A 25,601-nucleotide genomic window follows, 5' to 3' on the forward strand; every position below is an offset into this window, starting at 1 on the left:
TCATAATGCTTTCAATCAAAGGAGGAAAGAGCATGCATGTTTGGGTGGGCAGGAAGGCCACAAGCACTTGGCGAAGCAATAGGAGCGGAGGGGAAAAGGAAAGATGTATGGGTTTATGTCACAGAAAAAAAGGCAAGAGAAGAAATGCAAAGCAAAATAAAAGCAAACATAGAAAATGAAAGAAGAAATTTTGTAGCTGTTCTAGAGGAGGAAACATGAAACAGATGCGCCTCCTTCAGTGGGTGGAGAATACTCCCGGAGAATTGATGTACCCAGTGAAAAGTGGAGAGAGTATATCGAACAAGTTCCACAGGGATCACTCTTTTCCCTAGCAGTCCTTGCATGCAACCAAGTTGCAGAGTTAGTGGTCTGGTACCTTAGAAATGAAGATGCCTTCATCAGTGGGATCGAATGGATTTCCAGCATGACCTTTTGCTCCACCCCGGATGCTGATGCCCAGCTTTTCTCCTGGAGCCTTTTCAATGCATATTTCCTGTAAACACAGAAAAGGTATCCTTGTTTCTGGGTCAAGTTCAGACTGGAATTGTTAGGGAAACACTCCTAGTAGCTGGCCATATTCTAAATACCCTGAAAAGGACCTGAATTAGACCTTTCACTCATTTGGCACAGTTTATTCCTTCTGATGAGGCTCTGCCCTTTTCTGTATTTGTCTCCTGTTCAGGTCTGGTCTTCATGAAATCTGATCATTCTCTGATCACAGTTATCACCATGGGCATGGCAAGAGACCCTCCACAGTCCTCAACTGGATATATACTTAGAAGAGACTGGATTCTACCAAAAGAGAAGGAAATTTCAACTAGAAGTTTGGTTGTACCCTAGTCCCAGATTTCCAGCTAGATAAGAAATTGCCTTCAAAAGTGATCCTTCTATAAAGAAAGGTGCAATTTCCCCCAGTTCTCTTACTCAGAACCTACCTGCATACCAGGTGGTGGCGGATCTCGCCTTACTAACATAGTCAGCTCCTGAGTGTTGGAGAGCAGGGCATTCACTGCTTCCTGGTGGGTAGCGTGGCGCAGGTCAATGCTATTTACCTCCAGGATCCTGTCCCCTACACGGAGACCGCTGCGAGATGCCAGTCCACGGGGAATGACCTACAAAGAATCACTAATGTTAAAACTAGAGAAGGAAATTCCATTTGTCCTTGGAGAGACACTGGTTGTGTGCCTAGGCTATCCTCCAACATCCTCTGAGGCCTGTTTTGACTTCTCTCTCTGCAACCAAAGTTCTCCAAGACGTAACATATCTGTGAATAGTGACAAAGAATGAAGTAAGATTTGCTTTAAGGTGTCATTCGGTATGTTCTTATAGTCTCATATTATCATTTTCATCTGTAACAATCCTTTGTCAGCTTTTCCATTATTTTGCCTGTGACTGTAACCAGAAAACAGCTTTCTCATAAGAACTCTGAAGGAACTCAAATGTTAAACTGCAGAGCCATTGTCAGAAGTGCATCATCTACCATTACAAATGGCCACTGTACCAGGACTGACAGTGTCAGTACAACTCCAGTCGTCAAGAATTGCTCTGGAGGGGATCTTGAGAACTACAGAGTTACTAACCAAGAAACCTAACTTCTATTCCTGGTAAAACAATAGAGTCAACAAAGAAAGAGTAAGATCTGTGAGCATGTGGATAAGCAGGGTTTGTTGGGAATGAGTTAGTCTGGCTTTGGTAAAAGCAAATCCTGCCTCACTGGCCTGCTGAAGCACTGAGAAAAACAATGAACACACAAAGGAAGGAGTCTGGTAGGCATAACTTCTAGATTTCCAAATGGCCCTTGACAAGGTCTGAACCTAAAGGCTATTAGAGAAGCCATATCCACTGGATGGGAGGAAAGGCCATCTTAATGCACTGAAAGCTGGTTAAAGGAGAGGAAACAAAGGGCAGGTCTGGACAGCTGCTGCTCAGGACACAAAAGATTCACTGGTGGGGTTCCTGAGCAATTGGTGCAGGACTGGTGTTATTCAGCATGTCCACCTGTGACCTGGAAAAGGTAGTGAACAGTGAAATCTCCAGGTCTGCAGATGATACTGTGCTGTTCTAAGCAGCCAAATACCACCCTGGTGGTGGTGAACTTCAAAAGGGGTCAAGAAAACTGGACAAAAGGACATGGCATGAGCTTCAGCACAGACAACGAATCTACGGAAAAACACCTAAAACCATGCACACACAACACTGAACTCAGAAACAGTAACTCAGGAAAGTTCCTAGAGACTTTGTCACATGTTCTCTGAAATCATGGGTTCCACATGCAGGAAGGGGCAAAAAAAAGCCAACAAAATTTTGGGCATCATCAGAAAGGGTACTTAGACCAAGACAGACAGAATCACCCAAATCTCCAGGACTGTTCAGTTCTCTGCTCACAAAAAGGCAGAGCAGAAGGGGACCCAGAAACTGTGCTGAGGACCATGCAAGGATGATGGTGATATGCCACAGGGCAAGGTCCCCAGCACCAGCCGGAATATCCCATGCGCTTTAGAGGAAGGATGCAGCTTTCAGGGTCTTGGGCTATAGGAGTGTCTGGGACCTCTCCCTGAGGCTGGTGGTGGCCTCACCAGCGGAAGGTGTGCTCTGCTCAAGGTGCCGAGCTGGCCGGTGAAGAAGCTACAGGATGAGATGAGCATACTGCACAGTGTCAGTGAAAATGAACAGGACAGCAACAGGCTCTTTGCAGAAACCCTGCAGAGAGGGGAGTCCAAATCCCACGTTGTACAGAAGAAGGGTCAGCTAGGAGCTATGCTTGAACATATGGCAGAGGGTCCCAAGCTGGGGAAGGCTGGGAGCTTGAGATTGCTGGCGACAGAGCAAAGAGCCTTTCTCTCTACTGACATGCATCTAAAAATAGGTATAGTGCCTTGTAGCAGATGAGGACAAACTACACAAAAGGAGGCACTGGAGCCATCCCAGAATGAACCACATGTGTCCTGGTTTCAGCTGGGATAGAGTTAATTTTCTTCATAGAACCCAGTGTGGGGCTGTGTTTTGGATTTAGTATGAGAATAATGTGGATAATACACTGATGTTTTCAGTTGTTGCTAAGTAATGCTTATATTAAGTGAAGGATTTTTCAGCTTCTCGTGCCCAGCCAGCAAGAAGGCTGGAGGGACACAAGAAGTTGGGAGGGGACACAGCCAGGGCAGCTGACCCAAACCGGCCAAAGGGGTGTTCCACACCATGTGATGTCATGCCCAGTATACAAGCTGGGGGGAGTTGGCCTGGGGGGATCACTGCTCAGGGACTAACTGGGCATCGGTTGGCAGGTGGTGAGCAATTGCATTGTGCATCACTTATTTTGTATATTCTAATTCTTTTATTATTATTATTGTCTTTTTTTTTTCTTTCTTTCTGTCCTATTAAACTGCTCTTAACTCAACTCACGAATTTTACTTTTTTTTTTTTCCTAATTCTCTCCCCCATCCCACTGGGTGGGAGGGAAGTGAGCAAACAGCTGCATGGTGCTTAGTTGCTGGCTGGGGTTAAACCACAACAACATGTCAGCACCAACAGGAAGTGTCAGGTAAAACCTACTGGAAACCACTACTGCAAGGGACAGAGGCACACATCTCTCAAACAAACTTGCTGTTTCAGGAGGCTTGTTGCTGGCCAGAGGCTTGGATCCTGTGTACTGTGAAAGACAGCTAAGTCAGCAGTGTGCCCTTGCAACAGTGGAGGGTGTAACCAGTGAGTTTAGGGAAGTGATCATCCCCCGTTAATCAGTGCTTGTGACATTACATCTGGAGTACAAGACAGACACTGATAAACTGGAATGAGTGCAGCGGAGGGCCAAGAAGATGAACAGGGGTGTAGAGAATACACTGTACAAAGAGAGGCAGGGAGACCTGGGGTTTTTCATTCTTGAGAACAGAAAGCTAAAGGCGATGTTGCTGCTGTCTTCAACTACCTAACACAACGGTACAGAGAAAACAGAGGCCAGGCCCTTCTCAAAGGTACACAGCGGTATAGGGAAAGAGGCACAGGATCCAAGTTGGAGCAAGGAAAATTCTGACTAGATATTCGGAAGAAAATGTTCACCATAATAGTAGTTAAACATTGGAAGAGGAGCCCAGAGAGGCTGTGAGATCTCCATCTCTGATGATACTCTGAACTTGACTAGACAAGACCCTCAGCAAGCTGATCTAGGCTGGCCGTGTGCTTTCAGTGAGGTCAAACCACCTCCGCAGGTCCCTTCCAACTTGAATGATCCTGTGATGTCACATCTTGAGAAGGACATAGTGGGGTTAGAGAAGGTCCAGAGAGAAAAGCAACTAAAATAATGAGGGGATGGAGCAGCACCTTGCAAGGAGAAATGAAGGCCACAACTCTTGAGTTTGGAGAGAAATATGAGGAAGGAGAATGAATGAGGTTTACAACACTGAAGGTGGTGAATAAGCTGAATGCAGGACTTCTAATGGGCAATACAAGAATGGAGGAGCACTCAGTGTAACCAGTGGGGCATTGGTTCAGAGCAGATCAGAGTGCTTCTTCAGGTGACAGGTAATGATGTTCTGGGACTTGCAGCCATGGGTTTAGAGGAGACAGATTCACCATGTTCAAGGGACAAGAGACATATGGATGCAGAAGGGGCTGGGCAGGGATATCCTCTCTAACATCCCTAATCCAACGAGTGTGGATGTGTGGGACTGCGAAGGGAATGAGCTGCAGCAAGTGGCCAGCTTGTGTGCTGTCTCTAAATAGCATCAGCTAATGCCACCACTGGAAAGAGAATGTGGGGTCGAAGGACACTGGCCTGAATGCAGAAGAGCACTTCTGTTTTTCTGTGCAGTTACACATTCATCCCACTAACACTTTGAGTAATGACTGGTTTTCTGAAACTCCTGCATATTTCCAGGATTCATTAAAATCTAACATAAGGTCAGCAGTTTCAAAAGCTAACTCTCCCCAAACAGTTCAGCGTGAATTATACAGGTTTGTAGGCTTTTACATGCCATTTAGATTTCTACAACAGCAGCAGTATGTCTAGTTCTATAAGCTAACTCTTTACATATGCACACATCCCTCTCCCATCCCCCCCCCCCTTTTTTTAAATTTATACTGTACTTATCAGACTCTTGCATTAAAATCCTTCATCTTAACCCCAATAATTAAACAGCTCAGGAAAGTCCACTGTTACGCTGCTCACACAGGACTCTACCTTTGAAATGAAGACACCTGGTTCGTGAATCCCGAACGGATGGCTTGAATGGTCACTGCCTCCTACGATGCTGAGTCCCAGGGGGCCACCTGCTTTTACAAGGTGAATTTCCTTAAGGGAAGAAGAAGCAAAGTCAAAGGGAATAAGGGATATCACAAAAGAAGCACAAACACTTAAAAACATGGAGTCAGGGATGTTTTGCATGAGTGAGCACAAGGTAAGCACCCACGGGACAAGGAGGTTCCCCATTACTTCTCAATGCCCTGATAACACAGTGGGCCAGCCCTCATCAGACTACCAATTTTTCAAATGAAAACCACCCAAGATTACACTATCCCATATTGCAACAGACAGACTCACCTCAATGGGATATTGATCCTCCAGGCCTTTAGATAGATGGTTCCTTTGCAGCGAAGGCGTCTCCTCCGGTGGGCTCTCCCCATGGCTGGGAGGCGGTGGTGGGGAGTGCATGCGCACTCGTGGCACGCCTGGCGAGTCTCCCTCGCTGAGCTGCTCTGCACCCTCTCTCTCTACCAGCAGCACGATGGTGGGGGAGGATGCGGTAAGCAGCGCTACTGCCTGATCATGCCTGGCTTCTGTCATGTCTACCCCATTGATCTAGAACAACCCGCAAACTCAGTGTCAGACCATCACCCAAGTACACCCTGTCATTTTAAGCACTTTGCCAAGCACCCTAAGGGACCCCATTCTGCTGGAACACTGCCCCTTCTCAAAAGTCTGTTCCCCAAAGCACTTTGTAACTTACCCCACTCCTTCCTATCTGGTAAAGGGACACAGGCACCTGCTCATTCCTACCTGACCACAATCCTCTTTCTAGACAGCTTACCAGCCCTTTTCCCACCTTCCCTGTACACCTCCAAGCTCCAACAGCATCAGTGATGCTCCAGGGGACCATGAAGATCAAGTACAATACTCCACCTCCTGGAGCACTACAAACCTAGCTATTGCCCAGACTGTGCTGTGGCTCACTTGTTACCAGGAGAGTACCTGTCACTCCTTCTTGGCTTTGCATTTCAGCTTTCCTACCAGGTCACAACAAAAGAAGCCCAAGAGGTTGCATTAAAGGAATGGGTCCAAATATCTCAGTGTGGGAAGACGACAAAACAGTGACTCCCAGAAGCAATGCCACAACACACTAGTGTGCCACAGCATCAGTGGCCTTTGAACTAGGCCATTTGCCCTTATCAATCACTCTCAAAGCCCAGACACGGGCACTGAAGAGCACGATCTGATGTGTGACAGGACCCGTCACTGGCCACTGGGCTGCTGTCCGCCCATGCTGGACAAGGTCATGGCAGTCTGGGGAAGATGTCAGTTTTAAGCCCTAAGAAGTGTATCCCAGGTACAAAAAGACTTGGAAGCACTGAGACTCTGCTAGTCCACAGTGACTGACTGGCTGACACAAAAGGAAAACTAGAATTCTTTTGGACAAGAGAACTTTATGCAATATGCTACACCAAATAATTTGAAGAATACAACTACAGTTGTTTTGTGATATCAGTGAAAGATATAATGCTTCAGACAAAGAGGTACTTCCAGTACATACGGGGAAGCAGCAATGTCATTCATACAAGGCATCGAAGAGAACTCATCTGAAAAACTGTATACTATTCTCATCCTTCACACACAAAAAAATTATCTAACGTAAGTTAACAAGATGTGCAGAGAAAAGCTGCTACAACAGGCAGGGGAACAGAGAGCCTTTACTACAAAATGAAGATTTGAAACAGCTTGCCTAGAAACTCAAAGGACCAGAAAGGATGTGACTATTCTCCATGAATGCATGAGGGACAAACTATCGAGAGGAGAGCTAAGCTAGAAGAACACTGCCAAAAGGACAAAACTTGCCATGAAAAAGTTGAAGCTGAAAATTAAAAGGTTTCTAGTCCTTAGGTTCTGGAAAAGCTTTCCAAAACGAACAATGAGGATGCGAAAATAACAGCTGTCAAGATGGGAGTTTGATCAGCTTATGAAATAATAACGTGACTTTGTAACAGCCACAGGAACTGGATTTTGTAGCCTGATTCCTCACTGTCTGCTTCCTAGAAGTATTGTAGTTACTCCCCAGCTCCTTCCAAGAAAGCAGTTTCTGGACAAAGCTGACTGCATACAGTCTGACAAAGGCTTTGTCCAGAACCTCCATAAACACCACCACCACCCTCACCCGACCTCCCCCCATCCCATCCACAGTCAAGTGTGCTACTCCCCTTACAACATGTAACACGACAGGCAAGACAGCCCTATGCTGCATTGGACATAAACAGAAAACTCAGCCTCACAGCATCTCCTCTACTCAGAGGATTGTCCCCAAGGACACACCTTTAGCACCGACTGTAGAGGACAAACAGAAGGATGCAAAGGCATGCCAGCCTGCACATGCATGCAGGAAGAGGAAGGATATAAAGGTACCTGGGTAATGGCTGCTGAGCATAAGAGACAAGGCAATAAGCAGGAAAGATAATAAATTAAACACACAGGTGTCCAAACCTTAATAACAGATAACAGAAACAAGACTCCAGACGCTCATGGATGGATCATGAAAGGAATCACTCAAATGGTAATGTTAAAGAAGTGTGACCAAAAACTTGGTAATCAATATGTGGAGGAAATCAAGATTACCATGGGTTACCAGAACAGCTCTCACAGGAAACAGCAAACTTGCTACGGGAAGTTTTAAGGGGGATTGCGGGAATGTGCAAAACTTATTATGGGATTTTTAGCAGAAGGATCACAGGTGGGAAAGGGGAGTGGCCAAGGAGGAAAGGGGAGGAACAAGCATGGGAAAATGGAGAGGATGGAAAATAAAAGAGGCTGATCACACACAAGCAGGTTGCTGGTCAGTATGCTTGTCTGGCCAAGCCCTGTACCTGATCACCATAGCCTGCTCTATCTTTTTATCAAACTCTGTTTGTATTTACTGTATGAGTTTGCTCTCTATTCTGGGTATGTGTGCTAGATCTACTAGTAAAATTCAAGTTGGACTAGCCAGCAAGTAGGAATGCAAAATGTGGGAAGACCCAACAGCTGGCCCAGAAACTGGATAAAAGGCTCAGGGTCTGACCAAAGAGCCTTGAAGAACTTGATGCTTGGGCTAGAGACTGAAGAGACCTGCAAACATGAATATTTATGTGATTTGAGTGCACATTCTACTAGCAAACCTTAAACCTGATTAGCCAGAAGGGAGAAACAGGATTAAGTTGTCTGTGTTGTTCATGCCCTATGAGGACTGTTTGTGTTTATGTGTGTGCCTGTAAAGGTACTGCCCCCCTCCCCCCCCTTCTTGTCTGTGTAAATCTGTGGCCAGCCACGTCTGCTGTGTGTTCCGTCTTTGGAATCTGCACTTAGCCTTCCTAATGACTGGACCTGGGAATGGGGAAAAGCAGCAGCCTTGTGTCCAGTGGACTGGGAAGGGAGCATGCCTTTGGGTCCTCCCGTCTGCCAGATACACCAATTTTTAACAAAGATGACATGCAGAAGAGACTTGGCCTTTAGGTTCTTATCACCAGATCAAGGCCCAACATACTCCACAGACAGACCTGCTGTAGCAGCATGCACTCTTGACTTCACGCATTCCCCTCTGTTATTTTTCTGCCACTGACAAGAAGATGAGAATGGTCAGACTTGGTCAGACCGAAAGTATACAGTGGCACTTCCATGGATCAGTGAACAGGGACACAGGAACTCCCCAAATCAGAAGTATATCACATATAACAGCCCATGATGGCATTTTACTCATTAACTTCTCCATTACCTGGCAATCATGATGCCTTCCCAGGTTTTGGACAGCTAGCTTTCAGTTGCCTTTATTGCTATGTCTCTGCTTAGCAAGAGAACAAGGCCAGCCAGTGCAGTTTGACTAACTAAGTGCCCAGAGGAAGGGAAAGTGTGTCATCTGTCCTTTCCCAGCTACACACATTTTTCTGTGTGCCAGGGAGTTACATTATTCTGGCAAATTTCTTAGTGATCAGACTGCTCTCAGTAGGACCCCCATGTGTCGCCTGGTGCTACTAGTGTCCTAAATCTCCCACTGAATCAGTTTCCTTCAGTCTACTCCCATTCCCACCCATAAAACTAGCTGCCCTTAACCACTGCTCAGAATCCTGCAGCCTCCCTGCTAGGTTCCCATCCCACGATTCAAACTCTCCAACATTCCCCCCTTGGAGCTCCCTGCCCCATGTCTTCCACTACCAAAATGACTCTCAGGACACTAGAATATGGGGAAAGCTGAAGAGTTAGTAGTCAATTACTGGTGAGTTTTGTGGGGTGTTAGCTTTGGAGGGAGATCTAGGCTGGGCTCTTCAATCCATGTACTCAAAGCTCCCTTAAGAAAGTAAAAGGAGCTATCCCAGTCCTTCCCCTGCAGAGAAGTCCAGGACGATTTAGAGCACAGGGGAAGAGTATGAAGCTGTGCTGTATTTCTTTTCCTAAGAAAACAAAAATTCTTTGGCGAAGTGAGAACTGAGGCATGACTATGGCTTTGGAAATGGGCCTCTGCCTGCTGGACCTATGAAACTACCTGTATCCTAATGAGGGCCCTCCTGCTTTCCCCACGCAGATACAGGGGAACACAGGCAACTGGCACTACACATCCCAGGAATCACCACATCCTGAAAAGCTTTCCAATAAAAATGGGCAATCACTGCTTCAAGAGGGTCATGGTAAAGAGGGAATTTACAGGATGCTATGCGGGCATTGCTTTGAAGTGAACAGATACTCTCCCAGCGTCCAGCATCATTGGACCAGGGCAGCCCCACAGCTCTAAGCTGGCACCAGATTTCACTAGAGACAGAGTGAAACTCACACAGCTGCTCATGCATCTCTTACAGCAAGCAGATATTCTTGAGTACAAATATCACCAAGAAGATATGAGAGGCCTCAGGATGTAACACTACCACTATGTGGATATCACACTTAGCAGTGAACCCCACAAGTAGGAAAGGCAAAATGGCAACTGCTACCAGGAGGCATGGCTGCTGGAGAAGTGAGTCAGACACTTGCTGGAAGGCATGGAAGTTATGTGAATACCAGACTAGGTAAGTGTTCCCCCAGGAGATAATAATTTGTTCCTGTTTTCATTATAACTGAGCACAGATTTGAGCTGCAGCTGATGCTCAGCACCAAACCTTTTATGACTACACACTTCAGCACAGGTAACATCCTTGAGAGGAGAGGACCATGGTCTCAAGCATAGACATATTTCCTACCTATGCAATAATACTGCACTCATCATTGCAGCGGGGTGTGTCAGAGGACTAATGACAGCACAGCCTTCATCCACATTAAAACCTAACAAAGGCCCTGAGTTCTGTAAGCCCTGAGCCCATACACTGCAGTCTGAAGACACTGCAAGCTACTACTAGGGAATTAGATCTGATTTTCCTATGAAGCTGCCCACAGATATAAATAGAGCTGCTAATGGGGGATGGAGACAGGTTTGACTTTTGACTCTATTCTGAGATCTTATGTTTCGTTCTTGCCACAGGTAGAGCAAATCAACACCATATGATAGGCTGTGTGCCTGCAATTGCACCTCTCAGTCATGCCTCTGTACCAGTGGAGCATCAAAAGATGAGCAAAACCAAAATAATTTAGGCTATCTAGCAACAATCAGGGTAAGGGTTTGATTTTGGGAGGAGGGGGGAGCATTAGCAAGGAGAGATGCCGTACCAGTTCAAGTCTCCTGCCAAGATACGAATGTCAGACCTGGGCCAGAGCTCCACTAAAATTTTGTGCCAGAGCAAATACAACACAGCCCCCAGCCTAGGGATAGAGCAGACAGAAGCCAGCACTGACAAGGCTGTATCAGTGTTTACTCACACCAGCTCTGTGGTAACACGTGCTCTTACCACAACAGCTGGATCAGAAACCCACCACCAGCACCAGGATGCAGGAGCTTTCACTCGGAGGCAGCATGCGAGCTTAGGAAGAGGGTCAGGAGACTCAGCAGACTCTCCCCACAGGAGGGGAAGCAAGTGACACATTAGGCAGAGACACTTGAGGTTAGAGGCAGCAGTGAGATCCATACTACTGGCACAAACAGGAAGGGAAACTGGGGCTGGAGTTTCAAATGAAAGCAGGGGGAAGCACTGCGGTACACCCTGCCCCGCTCCACACCACCCTCAGGCAGCCTCCCTCCGCTTCACTGATCCCTGCCACCCCGCTCTCTGCGGGGAGCCGGTCAGCTGTGCCCCGAAGGCCTTCCCTCCCCACATGCTGTGCTACAGCAGAGCCCTCCGAGGCTGTGCTACAAGGCTCTGGAGGGACACCAGGCTAGGGCAGTGCTGTTGTATCGTGTCTCTCCAGTACAGCCTGGACTGCCACATGCTGTTCCTGTAGGGAAGCGCTCACACGCAACGCTTGGGAAAAGGGGAGGCATTAACTGCACCCACCACCAGTCAGAGGCAGGGGTAGAACCACCAAGACTAAATGCTCTCCCAGAAGGCTCAGGAGCTGATAAAAGGACCCCCAAAATCCAGCTTCAGTGACAGAAAAACAGCCCCTGTATGAGGAAGGGCAGGGAGCTGAGTCAGACCCCTTCCTGCACGCACATACTCACCGAGATGACCCGATCTCCTACATGCAGGATCCCGTCCCGATGGGCTGCACCACCCTCTGCAATCCGTGAGATGAAGATCCCCTGAAACACAGTCAGAAGGGTCAGAGCAGCCTCGCCAGGGCTTGGCTTTCCGAAATCGTTCCTGGATACCAGGCCTGGTCTCAGCCCTTTACCTTTCGCAGGCCCCTGCCCTGCCCTGGCACTTCCCACTTGTTCCTCACTCCACACAAACCCTCTTTCTGCTTCTAGAGTCACTAGTAAAACCTCCAGCTGCCGCAAAGCCTCCATGTGGCCGAGAGCCCAGAATACATGTCAAGAGGACAGCAGCAAGATTAAATGTCACTGACACGGACTGTAAGCCCCAGCCCCACCTCCTTATAAACTTCTCTCCTTCCCTGACTTAAGAGTAGATTCTGGCTCTCAGAGCCTGCCTGGCCCACCAGCTCAGGGCCATGCTGCCCTGCTGCGTGCCCATGGGTGAGGAAGACCCCATGCTGCTCCCACAAGTAGTGCCAAGACTCGGGAATCAAGCACCTTCCTTCCCAGGGAATCATTACTGACCGTGTCACCAGCCCGGTAGGGTGTGGAGCCTTTGCCACCAGCAATGCTGAAGCCCAGGCCCTTCTCATTGCGCATGAGGCAGGTGGAATATCTCTCTGTGGGAGGTGCCCCCTCGGGTCGCTCTGGGAAGCGCAGACCACCTCGCCTCTCACGAGGGCTGTAGTCATCCTCAGGGCGCAGCGGTGTGACGGTGATGGCGTTCTCCGGCTCCACCATCCGCTCCCGCAGAACTGTCATGGAGACGGAGCTTCCTGATCCACGCAGAGCTTCCACCGCCACGTGATGCTCAGCACAGTGCAGGGACACACCGTTCACCTGGGGACAGACAGAATCGGGCACAACCCTTACCTCCGTGGGGAGTTCTTCCAACAGCTGCACAGACAACTCCAGCCTTAGCAACTGCTGCCCAGCAAAAGCACAGCTCATCCCTTGCAGAGCTGGGTCGACACCTTGTTCCCACAGGGGTACCCAGACCTCACCTGCTGCCCGCAAGGGAGTTTCTCTGCACTCGCACAGCAGCACAGGAGGCTCCCACAACACGTGCCGCCTGTCTGAGACCAGGGCAGCCCTTGCCAAGCACAGTAAAGGCCCTTTCAGAGAAACTCTGCCCCCACAGGGAGCTCCAACCTCCATATCACCTGTATCATCCCCACAGGCAACAAACTCCCAGACAGATAACCACTCACACAGAACTATCTCCCCCAACAAATCTCAGTACAACTCAGGTGGACACAACTTCTTGTTCACCTTTAGAAGGACATCTACCTCCTCCTACCCTGAAACACCCACTTCCTTCCCCTCCATTCAAAACTACTAAAGTACTTGCAGGTTCTGCAGCTCTCAGGGAAGCAACCTGATTCCTGACACTCTTGCTTCCCTGATTTCAGAAAAAAAAAAAAGTCCTACCACATCACAAGACTGAGGAAATGCAAAGCAGGGGCCCGTGAAGCTGAAGAATCTTCTTTTCATAGCAGCTACCTCACTTCATTTTAACACACACTTACAGGAAAGATTGTCTGGCACTCAGCCTGAAAACTAGATGTTCAAATCTATTTCCTCCAGTTCATGGCATTTAGGCTTTCTTCCCATCATAGCATTCATTACTGAGCAACGCTCTGTATCCCTAGTCTAGGCGTAAAGAGGTATTCCTTACAATTCATAGACAATGAGAACAGAACCCAAGTCTGATGTGCCTCAGCCATGTAACAGTCTTTTAGAAAGAATATGACAAATCTCTGAGTTATATTGTGAGGGTACATCCACTTTTGCAGGAGGCATAGATGAATGGGAATCATGGGAAGTCAATCAGAACTGAAAAAAAATAGTCTTTTCCCAAAGCTGTAACTGAAGAGGGATCTACTTTAAATGAAATGGGAGGGTGCCATGAATTTAACTGTTGGGAAAGGGAATAATCATTCATCTCAAAATCTTCAGGATCTGACTCCCTTTTGGAAGTCATTCTGCAGCAAAATGCAGTATGATGCATGCAGCACAAGGATGCTTGGTGGCACTTAAGGCCCTAAAACATACAAGAGACCAGGCTAGATGAAGTACTTATTTCTTTTTGGACTTGAACTTCATGGAATTATCAAGACAAACCTATGATAACTGCAGAAGTGAACATGGTAACTTCTGAAATGCCAGACTCAAGCTTTTCTCATGAAGCAATATAAAAATTTCTAATTACAGAACCACATAGCACTTTGACTTCGACCACGGTCATTGCTACGTAAGTGGTGGGAAAGACTGGAACATCTACTCAGGCAAATGCCCAGGCCTCTCCTGCTAATATGTAGGCTGCAGTGAGTAGGAGTGCATAGGATACCTAGAGACACCACACTAGATGGCAAAAACACAGGCCAGTGCCCCAAATACAGAGCATTATTCCTCTGATCTCTGTCCAGCACTATAGTGACATCTATTCCCTCCCTAATGCATCTCAATCCTGTATGATTAATAATGTTTTTAAATAATTTGAAGACAGGCAAGTATGGCATATGGCTGGCTCCCTGGTTAAGAAGTTATCCTACAAGGTCTGCTTTTGCCCCACACAGGAAAGCAGCTGTGTAGAGGCCGGCTGGTCAGCCTGTTGAGGACGTGGGCACTCACACTGCTGAGTACTTCTTCCCACCTGGTTTACACAACACTTCAGAGTTGGGGGAGAGTGAATGCAGGAGCAATTTCTGTCCTTATAAAGCAGCAGAAGATTAGCAGTAATGTTAATTAAACAACTAACTCTTTGAATCAGGGGAATTTTGCTTTACTCTTGCACAGCTCCTGATGCTTAATTTGGCCAACAAACTAGCACAATGCAAATAAATACCAAACCATACTCCTCCCTCCACTCACATTAGAAGCATTTACTTCTTCACAGTATTTAGGTTCTTACCTCCAGAAGCTTGTCCCCAACACGAACCCCTGCACGAGCTGCAGGACCCTCTTCTGACACGCGGGAAATAAAGATGCCCTGGAAACAAAACTACTTGTTAGAAGAGGTGGAGCCCATTCCTCAACCCCCTAAAGTATAGAGAGACCACTCCACCGTGTTCAACTTAAGGGAAAGGGGAAATCCCTCACCAGGCTCGTACCCTGGATGTGGGGACAGGACAGCCACATCACCCCATTCAGGAGTTGGTAGAAAGGGGAAGGAAATACCATTGCAGGTGACAAGGGGGAAAAGGAATGACACTTTAATAATTTTCCAGTGGGACAAGAACGTGACAGCTGATGCCACCACAGGTGTGGAAGACAACTCCATACTCTTTGCCTTGCAAGTCCTGTACATCAGGACACAGATGGGAAAGGAACAACCGTTCTCATTGCTGCTCTCTGCGGTCAGTAGCAGGAAGGTACAACAAGTGTTCCAGAGGCAAGAGCCTGCTCAGCCCCCGCCAGCCTCCTGCTTCGGGGTGGGCTGAGGGCTGCTCCCACCTTGCTCTGAAAGCCAAGCCCAGCCCAGCCACAAAGCCGATACATATGGACATCCAACCTCCACCTACGGAGAACTAGTCCCTGAAAGTGGGTGCTTCAATAATTACACAGTCCAGGGTCTTACCTCATCATCACCCTTATAGGGGGTGGAGCCCTTGCCCCCTGCGATGCTGATGCCCAGCCCCCCCGTCTGCCGCACGATAGTCAGTGTCAACTGGAAGTAGAATGGACACAGGTTACAGGTCAGTACAGACCGGGAAAATGCCCAAAGCATCTTGAAGAGAAAGGGACAACAACTTAAAGAATAAGCACAAGAGTATAAACTTTATCTGCATGCATCTGCTCATGTATTTGTGTAAGCTGCAGTATCCATGCCTCAAAGGCACCAAAGTCACAACATATTTAAACAAACAAATCATTTTTCACAGTTGAGTCCTGAACCATATCTCAAGACCAAGAGTCAGTTTGCCTGTAATGAGCACATCGGAACGAGATGTCCACCACAAAGTAAACTGAGCAGCAGTGGGATGGAACTGGATAAAGAAGCAGGGGTAGTGTTCACATCACAGCCCAGCTCTACCACATGGCTCCCTTTGGAGTGTAATTCCATACAACTAGTGGGAGATTAAGGGTCAGCCCAACATAGTGTGCACTAACAAGAATGGCACCTCTGGACAGATACTTGACTTTGCTCTATTGATGGAAATCAATGCGTGATTCCAGAAAAGCCATCTGCTTTGTCCAGCTGACTCCTTCCTCTTCTCCCCACTGCACAGGCAGGCCCAGGACTGTAGCTGTGCAATCCAGAAGCCTCATCTCTCCTTCCTACCTCCCACCTCTACATATGAAATTATGCCCACTTCCAATAGCAAAACTTGGTCAAACTTGAACTGAAATTGCTTATATTCAGGACACCAGCATAAACTGTTCACGTTGCCCCAGTCATGAGAAGGAAGACAGGGAGCATGTGGTAGCATACAGGGAAAGGAATGGGATAGATAGGACTCTCTCGGGGATCTGTCAGGGCCAAGGACCAAGGAGCTGGAGAGGTAAGTGACAGAAATGTACATAGACTCCTGGAGAGAACCAAATTTGCTGTCCTCCAGATGTCACTTATCTGGAAACAAAGTCCCGAACAGAGAGCGGCTGCTGCAGAGGTGTCTAGCTTCAACATCAGGTCCGCTTGGCCTAGGTTGGGCCACAGTGTGGGCAGCAAGAGAAGCAGGAGACTCACTTTCCTTAACCCCTCCCTTCACTTTCTACAATGACAGAAGCAACAGCCTATGGGGCTTCACATTCTGCTAAGTTTAAAACAAAACCAAAAAACCACCACATGAAATGCAGAACTAAAATGAGGTTCCTTGCCATTTCCTTTGGTGCCCAGACAACAGCATAGCAAAAGCTGCTGGCATCTTCACAAGGAAATCCCTGATTCTAGACAGACCAGAAGTACATTGTCTCTGGTGCAAGACCTAGAGACTGAGTAAAATCCAAGTATTGAAAGACAAGGATTATTCAGGTGAGACAGAGAAATGTGGTATTGATGAGATAGCATTGCATGTCATTGATAGCACACTTTAAAACCAGTTATAGATTAGACTAATGCTTCTTGCATGAAGAAGTCTGTTAGGATCTAACTACAAATACCACTTTTTTTTCTTCCATCTTCACTGGATTTTAGTAATGCTTTAAAGACTTATATCTATATTTAGCACAAAAACTTCTAAAGGCAATGGAAACTAGGTCTCCAGACAAGAACTAGGCAGGATCCAGGTATTTCCAAGTAAGATAGCTGATGGTTTTGCTCAGTGTCTGAATCAATAGGACCAGACTGCTATTTTTGACAATGAATGAGGAATGTACAATGTCACTGATTACAGAAAGTCACTTTCAGTTGCACAGTAAGTTCATTGTGTAAACTAACTGAAAGATAAACAACGAAACCCATGTATTTCACAAATTCATAGACACCAGACTGAAAATATGGGGAAATCTGCCAGAAAAGTCAACTGGACTGAGGGTTAAGAACTTATGTCTATCAACATACACTGAAAAACCAAAACACCAAGGAGGAACCAGACCTAATTAAACTTAAAGACACTGCTGGAACAACAGCAAATGGGCTTGAATTGGACAGAAGTACATTTAGGCTGGAAAGAAGATTTCAAACTCCCAAAGCAAATCAGTTGTCCCATAAAAACAGTGTGGTAAGAAAGTTTGTGTGAAGTCTGTGAAAAGAATAATTGACATGAATATGAAACTGAGAAAGAAGGAACTGGATCCAGTAGCCTATAGTGGCCTTTCAGTTTCATATTCAATATTTCACATTACAGCTCAGACACTGCTTTTCACATTAAACCAGTAAGTTATTTCTTCCCAAAAGCGTACTTGTCCTAAGGCTGCTTCAGACCTGCCTTAACTTCCATGATGTCTAGACGGATACTCTGGAAGCACAGCAAACAGCTGCCCTAACAGCAGCGACAGCACAGCTTCCACACCTGCAATCACTCTTGCCAGTGACTTTCCTGGGTATTTCCCTCTTCTTGCATTTTTTTTTCCCCCTAGAAGCAGGGATCCACCCACTGCCCAGCAATAGCTCATCTCAGACCTAACAACTGATCTGTGATATTCCCCACCTAGAAACATGCTGCTCAACTGATTCTGGCTCCTTCCTTTGCAGAAAGGGCAAACCTTCATCAAGTGGGCAACATATCCAGAGTTTATTCCTAATTCCTCCCAGACAGACAAGCATCCATGCCCTCCATAGAAAAGTGCTACTGGGGAGGGAGAAAAGTGGGGAAAAATGAAAAAGCTGCCACTTCAGCCTAAACTTGTCATCTCCCTGAACTCCCACTGGAGACTAGGGGGAAACCCATTTATCATCGATGGCACCAAAGCACAAGCCAACAGAAGCAGTTATACCTCCCTCCCCTCTCCTCTATCCCCCTCAGTCCCATTTGTGTTTCTGCCTCTAAATCTCCGGGGAACACTCTCAAACAAGGACTGATTCCATCTCAACCTATTTTTTTCATACATTTTTAATATAGCTATCTTTTAACAGATTCATTTGATCCTGTGAGATTTTCTGACTTGCGGTGAGTAAACATATACCATTTTGGAGAAACAAGAAATGTTGCACACATGGACAGGCTTACTTTTCAGTTGCAGCCAGGGATATCTGGCTGAGTATTGCCCAACAGATTTGAAACAGTATTCAATGCTGTGCCTTCCAATGGCTAGCTGAGGATTTTTGCAACCTGCTCTTGGTAGGGGCACAGCAGACACAGAGGTAGCAAACTAGACATTCACAGGATTCAACTGCCAAAGCATGGAGCTGTTGTACTTCAGAACCTGCTGAAAGACCAAGTTGTTCCACTAGACATACTCAGGGGAGTGGGGGTTTAAGGGCTTTATTTCCAGAAGGCAGCAAGTTCCTGCATGCACAGGCATCTTTTTACAACTTGTTATACATCTGAAGGCAAATAGTGTCTAATCCCTGCATTTACATCACTTGAAACTTCAAATGAGACTGGATTGTCAACAATGTCACAGAAAATGCAAACATGCGATAAATACTTCTGATTTGTATTTGGACAGAAGCATGATGATGTACACGCATCACATGAAGGTGATGAATCACACTTCACTCCAACTGCAGCTGAAGAATCCATCTAGTATCATCAATAAGGAATAACCATTTTAAAAGTCAAAAGGACTGGATAACTTGTACCCAAGAGTTCTAACAACTGGCTGAGATCTCTGATATGCTTAGAGAGCATTTATAAAATTCTGGAATCTTGATACCCTGAAATAGCATTTACATTGTCCTGTTAAACTAACATTACACATGATGATGCCTGTAACTATCAGCTCCTCTTCCCAGCACCAATTCCAGAAAAGTAACTGAAGAACATGCATGCCTCTTACCAGGCACACAGAAATAGCACTCATGCCAAACAGCTGAATTTTAAGAAAATTAGGTCTCTCAAAAAACAAACACATCTCTCTCTCATTCTTTGACAAGACTCCAAACTTGGCTGATAAAGTAATAGTAAAGATTTAATAAGCAGACTTTCGTAAAACATGAAACTTGTTATCACAAGACATTCTTACTGACATCATATGATGCTGGTTTTAGGTCTATATTATAAAAGCTAAGAACTAGCAGAGGTCAAATACTACTTATTGGTGAAGAACCAGGAAGTAGGGTTCTGCCAAGACGTGCATCAGGCCTGATCTTATTCCAAATCACTGACAGTAAAAACATTAACAGTTCCCTATGAGGGGAGGCTAGGAGCCTTCAAATACAGGAAGGGCAGGGATAGACATGTTTTTATCTTTTCATGCCATTAATATCTTTACAGGAAATGATTATTCCATGTTTGTAACAACAAACAAATTGGGGATACCCAATGAAATTCCAACAGCAGGCTTAAAAAAAAGTGCTTTTTAATATAAAGCACAAGTAAACTATATAATTTATTACCACTGAATACTGTGGAACTAAAACAAATAAAAGGCAGTGGAGAGATCAGACAATTTCATAGACAGCAGCTCCACTGTGTCTAGTACAACAGTATGAACGGTCCAGAAATCCTGACCTACAGATTGCAAGGACCTGGGAAAATACCAGTGAAAGCATCACCATGTCTCACTAAGGTCTGTGCTTCCTAATCCCCAGAGAAAGCCCCTTAAACCCACCATTAGAGACATCTTTACACATTCAACTCTGTGTCTCCTTTTTCCAGGAACACCTTAACAAAAGAGAGGTAAAAAGAGCACATAAATGTGAGAGACACCGGAGTTCAGGAGCCAGAGGCACTGACTCACCAGGAAAGATTAGAAGAGCTAAATCTGTCCGGCTTCAGTAAGCAATAACTCGTGAGGACAAGGGGATAGGCTGAAAATATCAGTGACCAAATGGAAGGTGGGAGATTACTGCATGAGCTGTTGAGAACTAAATTAAAAACAAACGATGGAAAAAGGAACATGACAGCAAGATCCTACCCTGGCAGAGGAGCAGCCTGCTGGGTATGAGCTGAAGATTTTCTGGCTCTGATGTTATTTCTTCCTCCATTCAGATGGTTTTTTAGTTACCAGGGGAATGGATACTTGCAAGGCAGACACGGCAGGGTACAGATCAAGAGGAGTCAAGAACTTTACGGCCTTCTTGCTAAACATCTCTCCACCCAGTTTAGTACTAACCAGAGAGAGTGCCAAATAAGAGAGGCTTGCAAGCCCCAGCAACTGACAGCAGCATTAAAAGCAGACAGGACAGGCGACTTGCTATGCTAAATGCTGGTGTACTCCTTCCCCAAAGAGATTCCAAGACAGTGAACAGCATTTCATTAAGTGAAGATGAAGAAAGGATGCATAGGATGCATTTTTAAAAATATTAAATATGATGACTTTTGAACCATACATAAAAAACTAGGTTCATACAGATATGATTAGTCTTGATATGAATATAAATAGATATGAATACTAGCTATCCTACACCTATGAATCATATATCATGAGATATATACGATAATTTGTATCTATATATGTGTGTCTATATAGAGATATGATTTCATCTTGATATAAGAAAAAAAAAAAACCTGTTTACAGTGAGAACAATCATTCACTGGAACAAACTCCCCAGAGACATGGTAGAGTCCCCATCAGTGGAGGTTTTCAAGAGGCGATCGGTCAGGGTGCTAGATAATTTCATCTGGGCTCCCTTTCCCACAAAAAGTTGGATCTTTTGAGATCCCTTCCCACCTGGGCTGTTTTATGATTCAATGATTAGTTCTTTCATTAATGAATTCCAGAAATAGGGATTTAAGAAGGTAGTACTTCCTCCTCATCATGATGGGTGCCCAGGTATGCCACAGGCATGGAAACGCCAACAGCAAAAGAGAGGATCCTGAAAGGAACTGGGCTGGCTAAACTATGGAATGCAACAGGACAGAGTCTCTCTGGAAATGAAAACATTCAATTTTTTAGATGAAGAGAAACAAAATGAGAATTGGACAAAGCTACTGAGCCTTGAACCATTCCCAGAACTGGAAACAGGACAAAAACCTAGACATGGAAGTCCTGTGGATTCAGCTGCAATGAGTGCACTGAAACATGGTATGTTTCTTCCTCTCTTCAGCAGTAAAGAGTTTTTATCCTATTGTTTCTTTTTGTGTGGTAAAATCACTGGTATAGTCATTCATCCTGCATCATTCTGACTACAAAATTTCACTTAGAAACTCTTCTCAGTCCAGTAATTTCTTACTGTTCTAAAGGTCCATTTTAGCCCATCATGTAATATACTATTAAAAGACTGAAAGGACTCTCTTCTAAAATCTGTTTCAACTTTGTGCTGCTAAGGGCAGACAGCACAGTAGGAGAGCATTTGTCCAAGGTGACAGTGAGATAAATGGAAAATCCTTGCACTAAACCTGGCATCACTCATTTTAAAACATACAAGCAGAGACATCTTTAAGTACACCAACAGTCTGGAGGACAAAACTCACTGAGGACCTTGATGTTGAATGCAGGGAGAAAAGCTAAGTAGATAAAGAGAATTCCCATACATGAACAGAAACTACCACATTTGAACTGGAAGAAAAACTATGGAATTCAGTGAACTAAAGTCTGAATAAATTCTGTCATGTTACCCACAGTCAACAAACCTGAATTCAAGTAGAACAGGTGAATGAAAAGGCAGCAAGAAAGGCAAGGAATGGAAATCTATCTTACAAAGAGAACACTATAAGAATTTGGTTTCTTCAGTCTAGCAAAATGAAGGCTAGAGGGAGTTGTTACTGATGTCCATAAAAATATACCAAGGACAAGCAAAGGGTCAGGCAGCAGGAAAGAGATTTTTCAAGATAAAATATAACAAAAACAATTAACAAATGCAAGTTCAACTTGAAAGTAAGTTTCCTAATCATTCAAGAAGTAGAAATCTGGGGAAGTTTTTGGGTTTTCCCAGTAGGAGGAACCTGAGTGTGTGTGCACACATGTTGAGTAACAGGAGGAAACAACCTATATTTAATAAAAAGTTTGACTGACTTAGGAAATACAGTATAGTATCTGGTTGCTAGTGGTGGCAGGAGACTTGACGTCATGATTTCTTCCAAATAATCTATGTTATCTTCGTTGTAAATTTAGGTTCTTGCTCCTGAATTGAGCACAGTGCTTTTTTGGCTAAAGTGTTATCTTTCAGAAATGGCAACCTATCCCAATCTTGCCTCATTTCAGTGCCTGGATCCAAGCTGGTGATTGTCTTCCATCACAAGGTCTCAAAACTATTCCAGGAGTTACCTTTCTCCTCTGTTGACACAGCCAGAAAATACTACTGAGCTTGCAAATAGGGACCAGTTTTTAGAGGCATGCAAATGCTTAAGCCCCATTAATTTCTACAGGGGTTATTTTAATGCCTAAATTTTTTGTATAATCCTTGTCCTAAGCAGCAAGACCCATATCTGTTATATCCACTGCATTTTCCTATTTCAAAACCAAAAATCAGATTCGCAGTGGAGTGTTTTGTTTAAAACTGGTATCTTCTCTCTGTTAAAAACACTCCTCTATTGCTTTCTGTTCTTTCTATTTGAGAAAGCAAATCAGATAATTGTGCCATACTCTTAGAGCAGGAAAAGGAAACTCTGCAGATAGTTCTACATTTGTGTGAGAAATCATTCCACAGTTTGCCAATTGGTCCTTAAGAAAGCTCCAGATCAGATAAAATTTGCAGTTGACACAGAGTGATATGAAAGCAGCAATCACACAAGTCATCTCTGTCACTTCGTAGGTGAATCGTATTCAAACTGTGCCTTAATAGACCTGAATGCGAAATTGTACATCTACAAGAAAAGATTACAATCCCTACCTCCAAACTGTTGGAGGGTTACAGCATAAGAAAGAATACCAAGGGCCCTTTGACCCAGTAGGAGAAGGTCATAAAACTTTCCTCTGGCAATAAATTAAATGCCAAATTCAGGCAGAAAATATGGCATATTTTTCCTTGCTCAATGGGAACTTTAGTCATTTAAAAAATGAGAGAAAGCAGAGCTTTGTATCTTTTCACAACTTCAAGAGGACTCTGCTCTGTCAGAAAGTGTATTGTAGTCAAGCCAGCTGAGCAAATACAAGTGACGTGCTCTTCCTTGCATTATACAACAGAGGTTTATTAATCTTTTCAGGGTTTAAAATTTACAGGTCACATTGCAGGGAAACCAATTTGCTACATAAGAATTCTAAGTCTGACAATATCCCGATGAGTATGCTGTCTCACCCAGTAAACAATAAAAACAGACCAAGGCACAGAGGTTCAAGTGTAAAGCGAGCATTGCAGCAGCACCCCCGAGATGAACAGGACTGCTCATGATGGCAGGGCACCCTGATGCTATGCACTAAGCGGGCCAACCTTTTCAAAGTCGAACCCCCTTAACACTGGATGCTTCAGGACCAAGCTGTGCTGTCACCATCTGCCTCTACCAAACAATGACTGTGGAGCCGAGCATGAGGCCTGCATTCAAACACAAATAGTAATACTTCTGAGCAATTTCCACAGCACAAAACTCCTTTAAAGAGAAGACTTGACTCGCTTCTGACTCCAGAGCGACAGGATATGACACCTAAGCAGAAGCACCTGACAGGATCTTTTCCACCCTCCAGTAAGGAAGTCAAGGTGCTTTGAACATCTAACATCAGCCTATCTTTTTCCTAGGGAGGGAAATTAGTGGCATATACTTTCTAGGCAGCCTTGTGCAGCTGGGAGAGAGCATCATGGGAGAAAAAAAAAAACCTATAAAGCTCCTCAGTCAGCACAAGTTTTGCCAGTGCAGAGCCCTTCATGACTCCTATATTTTCAGGTGCTCTGCATAAGATGGGTTAAGCCTGGGCAAACACAGAAGGATGACATCAGCCATTATTGCAAAGAAGCATCAGTCACTTAAACAGATTTTGGGACCCTCTTTCCACTTATCTTCAATCTGCATAGCAGCTTTTTCTGGACTATTTCTTCAAAAATTATCTGAAAACAAACAGACTTCAGGTGCAACCTCATGCCTTCAAATAGCAGCTTGATACACTTCTTTTATCCTCCAAAAGCCTCCCTACAATCCAGATACAGCCATTTCTGCAGTGCAGATGGAGACTAAAACATTGGGAACAGAGTCAGCAGTGGAATCCAGATATCCACTATCAGATATCATGTGCTTTAACAGAATTATTTCTCTCACTGTAGTAGAGTCCCATTGGCACTAACAACTAAAGGAGCTCTAGAAGTACCAGCTGCATACATAGCACCTACACCCTGATGCTGGGCTGCTGACAGAAGTTAGGCAGATGTCTCCAGCTCTACTCTGGCAAGGTTACTCTTTGTCTCAGGATTATGGTTTAGGCTTAAAGAACACACAATCAGTAGTCTTCTCTCTAAGAGCTGTATAAAATTATACAAGGAATGCAACAGCAGCATTATGAACTTAAACTGTGTTGCTCAAGGGGCACCGGGCTCTCCACTCCGCAATGGTCTTGCTCAGTTTCATCAGCCACTGGTTTAGCTATAATAGGCTCTTCTCAAGGACATGAAATCATCCCTGGAAACAGCAGGTAGATGTCATTTCTGGGATCAGTCACTTCCCAAGCTAATTCTCTACTTAGATGCTAAGTAGTCTTTAAGGCCCTGAATATTTCTCCTGTTGTCCTCCACCTATTCACTGAGAGGCATGTGCTTTTCACAGCCGACATGCTAGAAAAGATGGCAAGGGCACCCCTCTCTGTGTGAGTGAGGGGTTCCAACTGCACAGTGCCTGAGTTCAGCTCTCACTTACAGCACTCTCAGCCTGAATCCCACAGTTTGTTGTCACTGATGATTCTGGAGACTGAATCTTCCACATGAGCTGCAGTCCTGGTAGATGCCTGGCATGATTCCACTAAAATGACAGAGTATCACTGACTGGAGAGGTCAGCAACCATCCACTGAGCTGAGCATTCCCCCAGAGCTGTAGGACAATCAACTGCTTCCCAAAGCCGGTCTTCTCTGAGGCGACTTCAGCTATCACCACCCATCTGGTGGATCTCTAGTATGCTTGTCCTTGGGAGCTACACTACCACGTTGCTCTTTACAGTGAGGGAACAGACCTGCACAAAGGAGACTGCACTGCAGGGACACCAGAGCAAACCTGGGGCCTCTAACCAGCTACCCTCCCCAGCCATCACGGAGAAGTTCTAGGCACTTCCATCAGATGCAGGTGGAGCACGGGCAGGAGCTGAGGAAGAGGCAGGCAGGCTGTTTCCCAAGACAAGACTACAAGACTGAGGTTTCCTGGGCCACTGCACCTCAAGAAGCAAGAAAACTCTGCAAATGGAACATGATGTCTA

The 25,601-nt window shown here is 45.3% G+C and overlaps 1 protein-coding gene across 3 annotated transcripts in view; it reads right to left on the reverse strand.

The window, feature by feature from the left end:
• SCRIB (scribbled planar cell polarity protein) overlaps positions 1-25,601 on the reverse strand; it is a 120,042-nt gene that overhangs the window by 56,052 nt on the left and 38,389 nt on the right. Inside the window, exons 17-24 of one of the 3 annotated variants that reach the window (XM_010566785.1) lie at positions 15,367-15,456; positions 14,701-14,778; positions 12,312-12,626; positions 11,751-11,831; positions 5,534-5,791; positions 5,174-5,284; positions 936-1,112; positions 377-493 (exon numbers count right to left, since the gene is read on the reverse strand). In XM_010566785.1, coding sequence (XP_010565087.1) covers positions 377-493; positions 936-1,112; positions 5,174-5,284; positions 5,534-5,791; positions 11,751-11,831; positions 12,312-12,626; positions 14,701-14,778; positions 15,367-15,456 — 1,227 coding nt within the window. Of the gene's footprint in view, positions 1-376; positions 494-935; positions 1,113-5,173; positions 5,285-5,533; positions 5,792-11,099; positions 11,219-11,750; positions 11,832-12,311; positions 12,627-14,700; positions 14,779-15,366; positions 15,457-25,601 lie in introns of those variants that run through there. The other 2 variants (XM_010566783.1, XM_010566784.1) reach the window with 2 other exon arrangements.

This window comes from Haliaeetus leucocephalus, unplaced genomic scaffold (genome assembly GCF_000737465.1).
Source record: "Haliaeetus leucocephalus isolate CR32 unplaced genomic scaffold, Haliaeetus_leucocephalus-4.0 Scaffold218, whole genome shotgun sequence".
Classification (NCBI taxonomy): Eukaryota; Metazoa; Chordata; class Aves; order Accipitriformes; family Accipitridae; genus Haliaeetus; species Haliaeetus leucocephalus.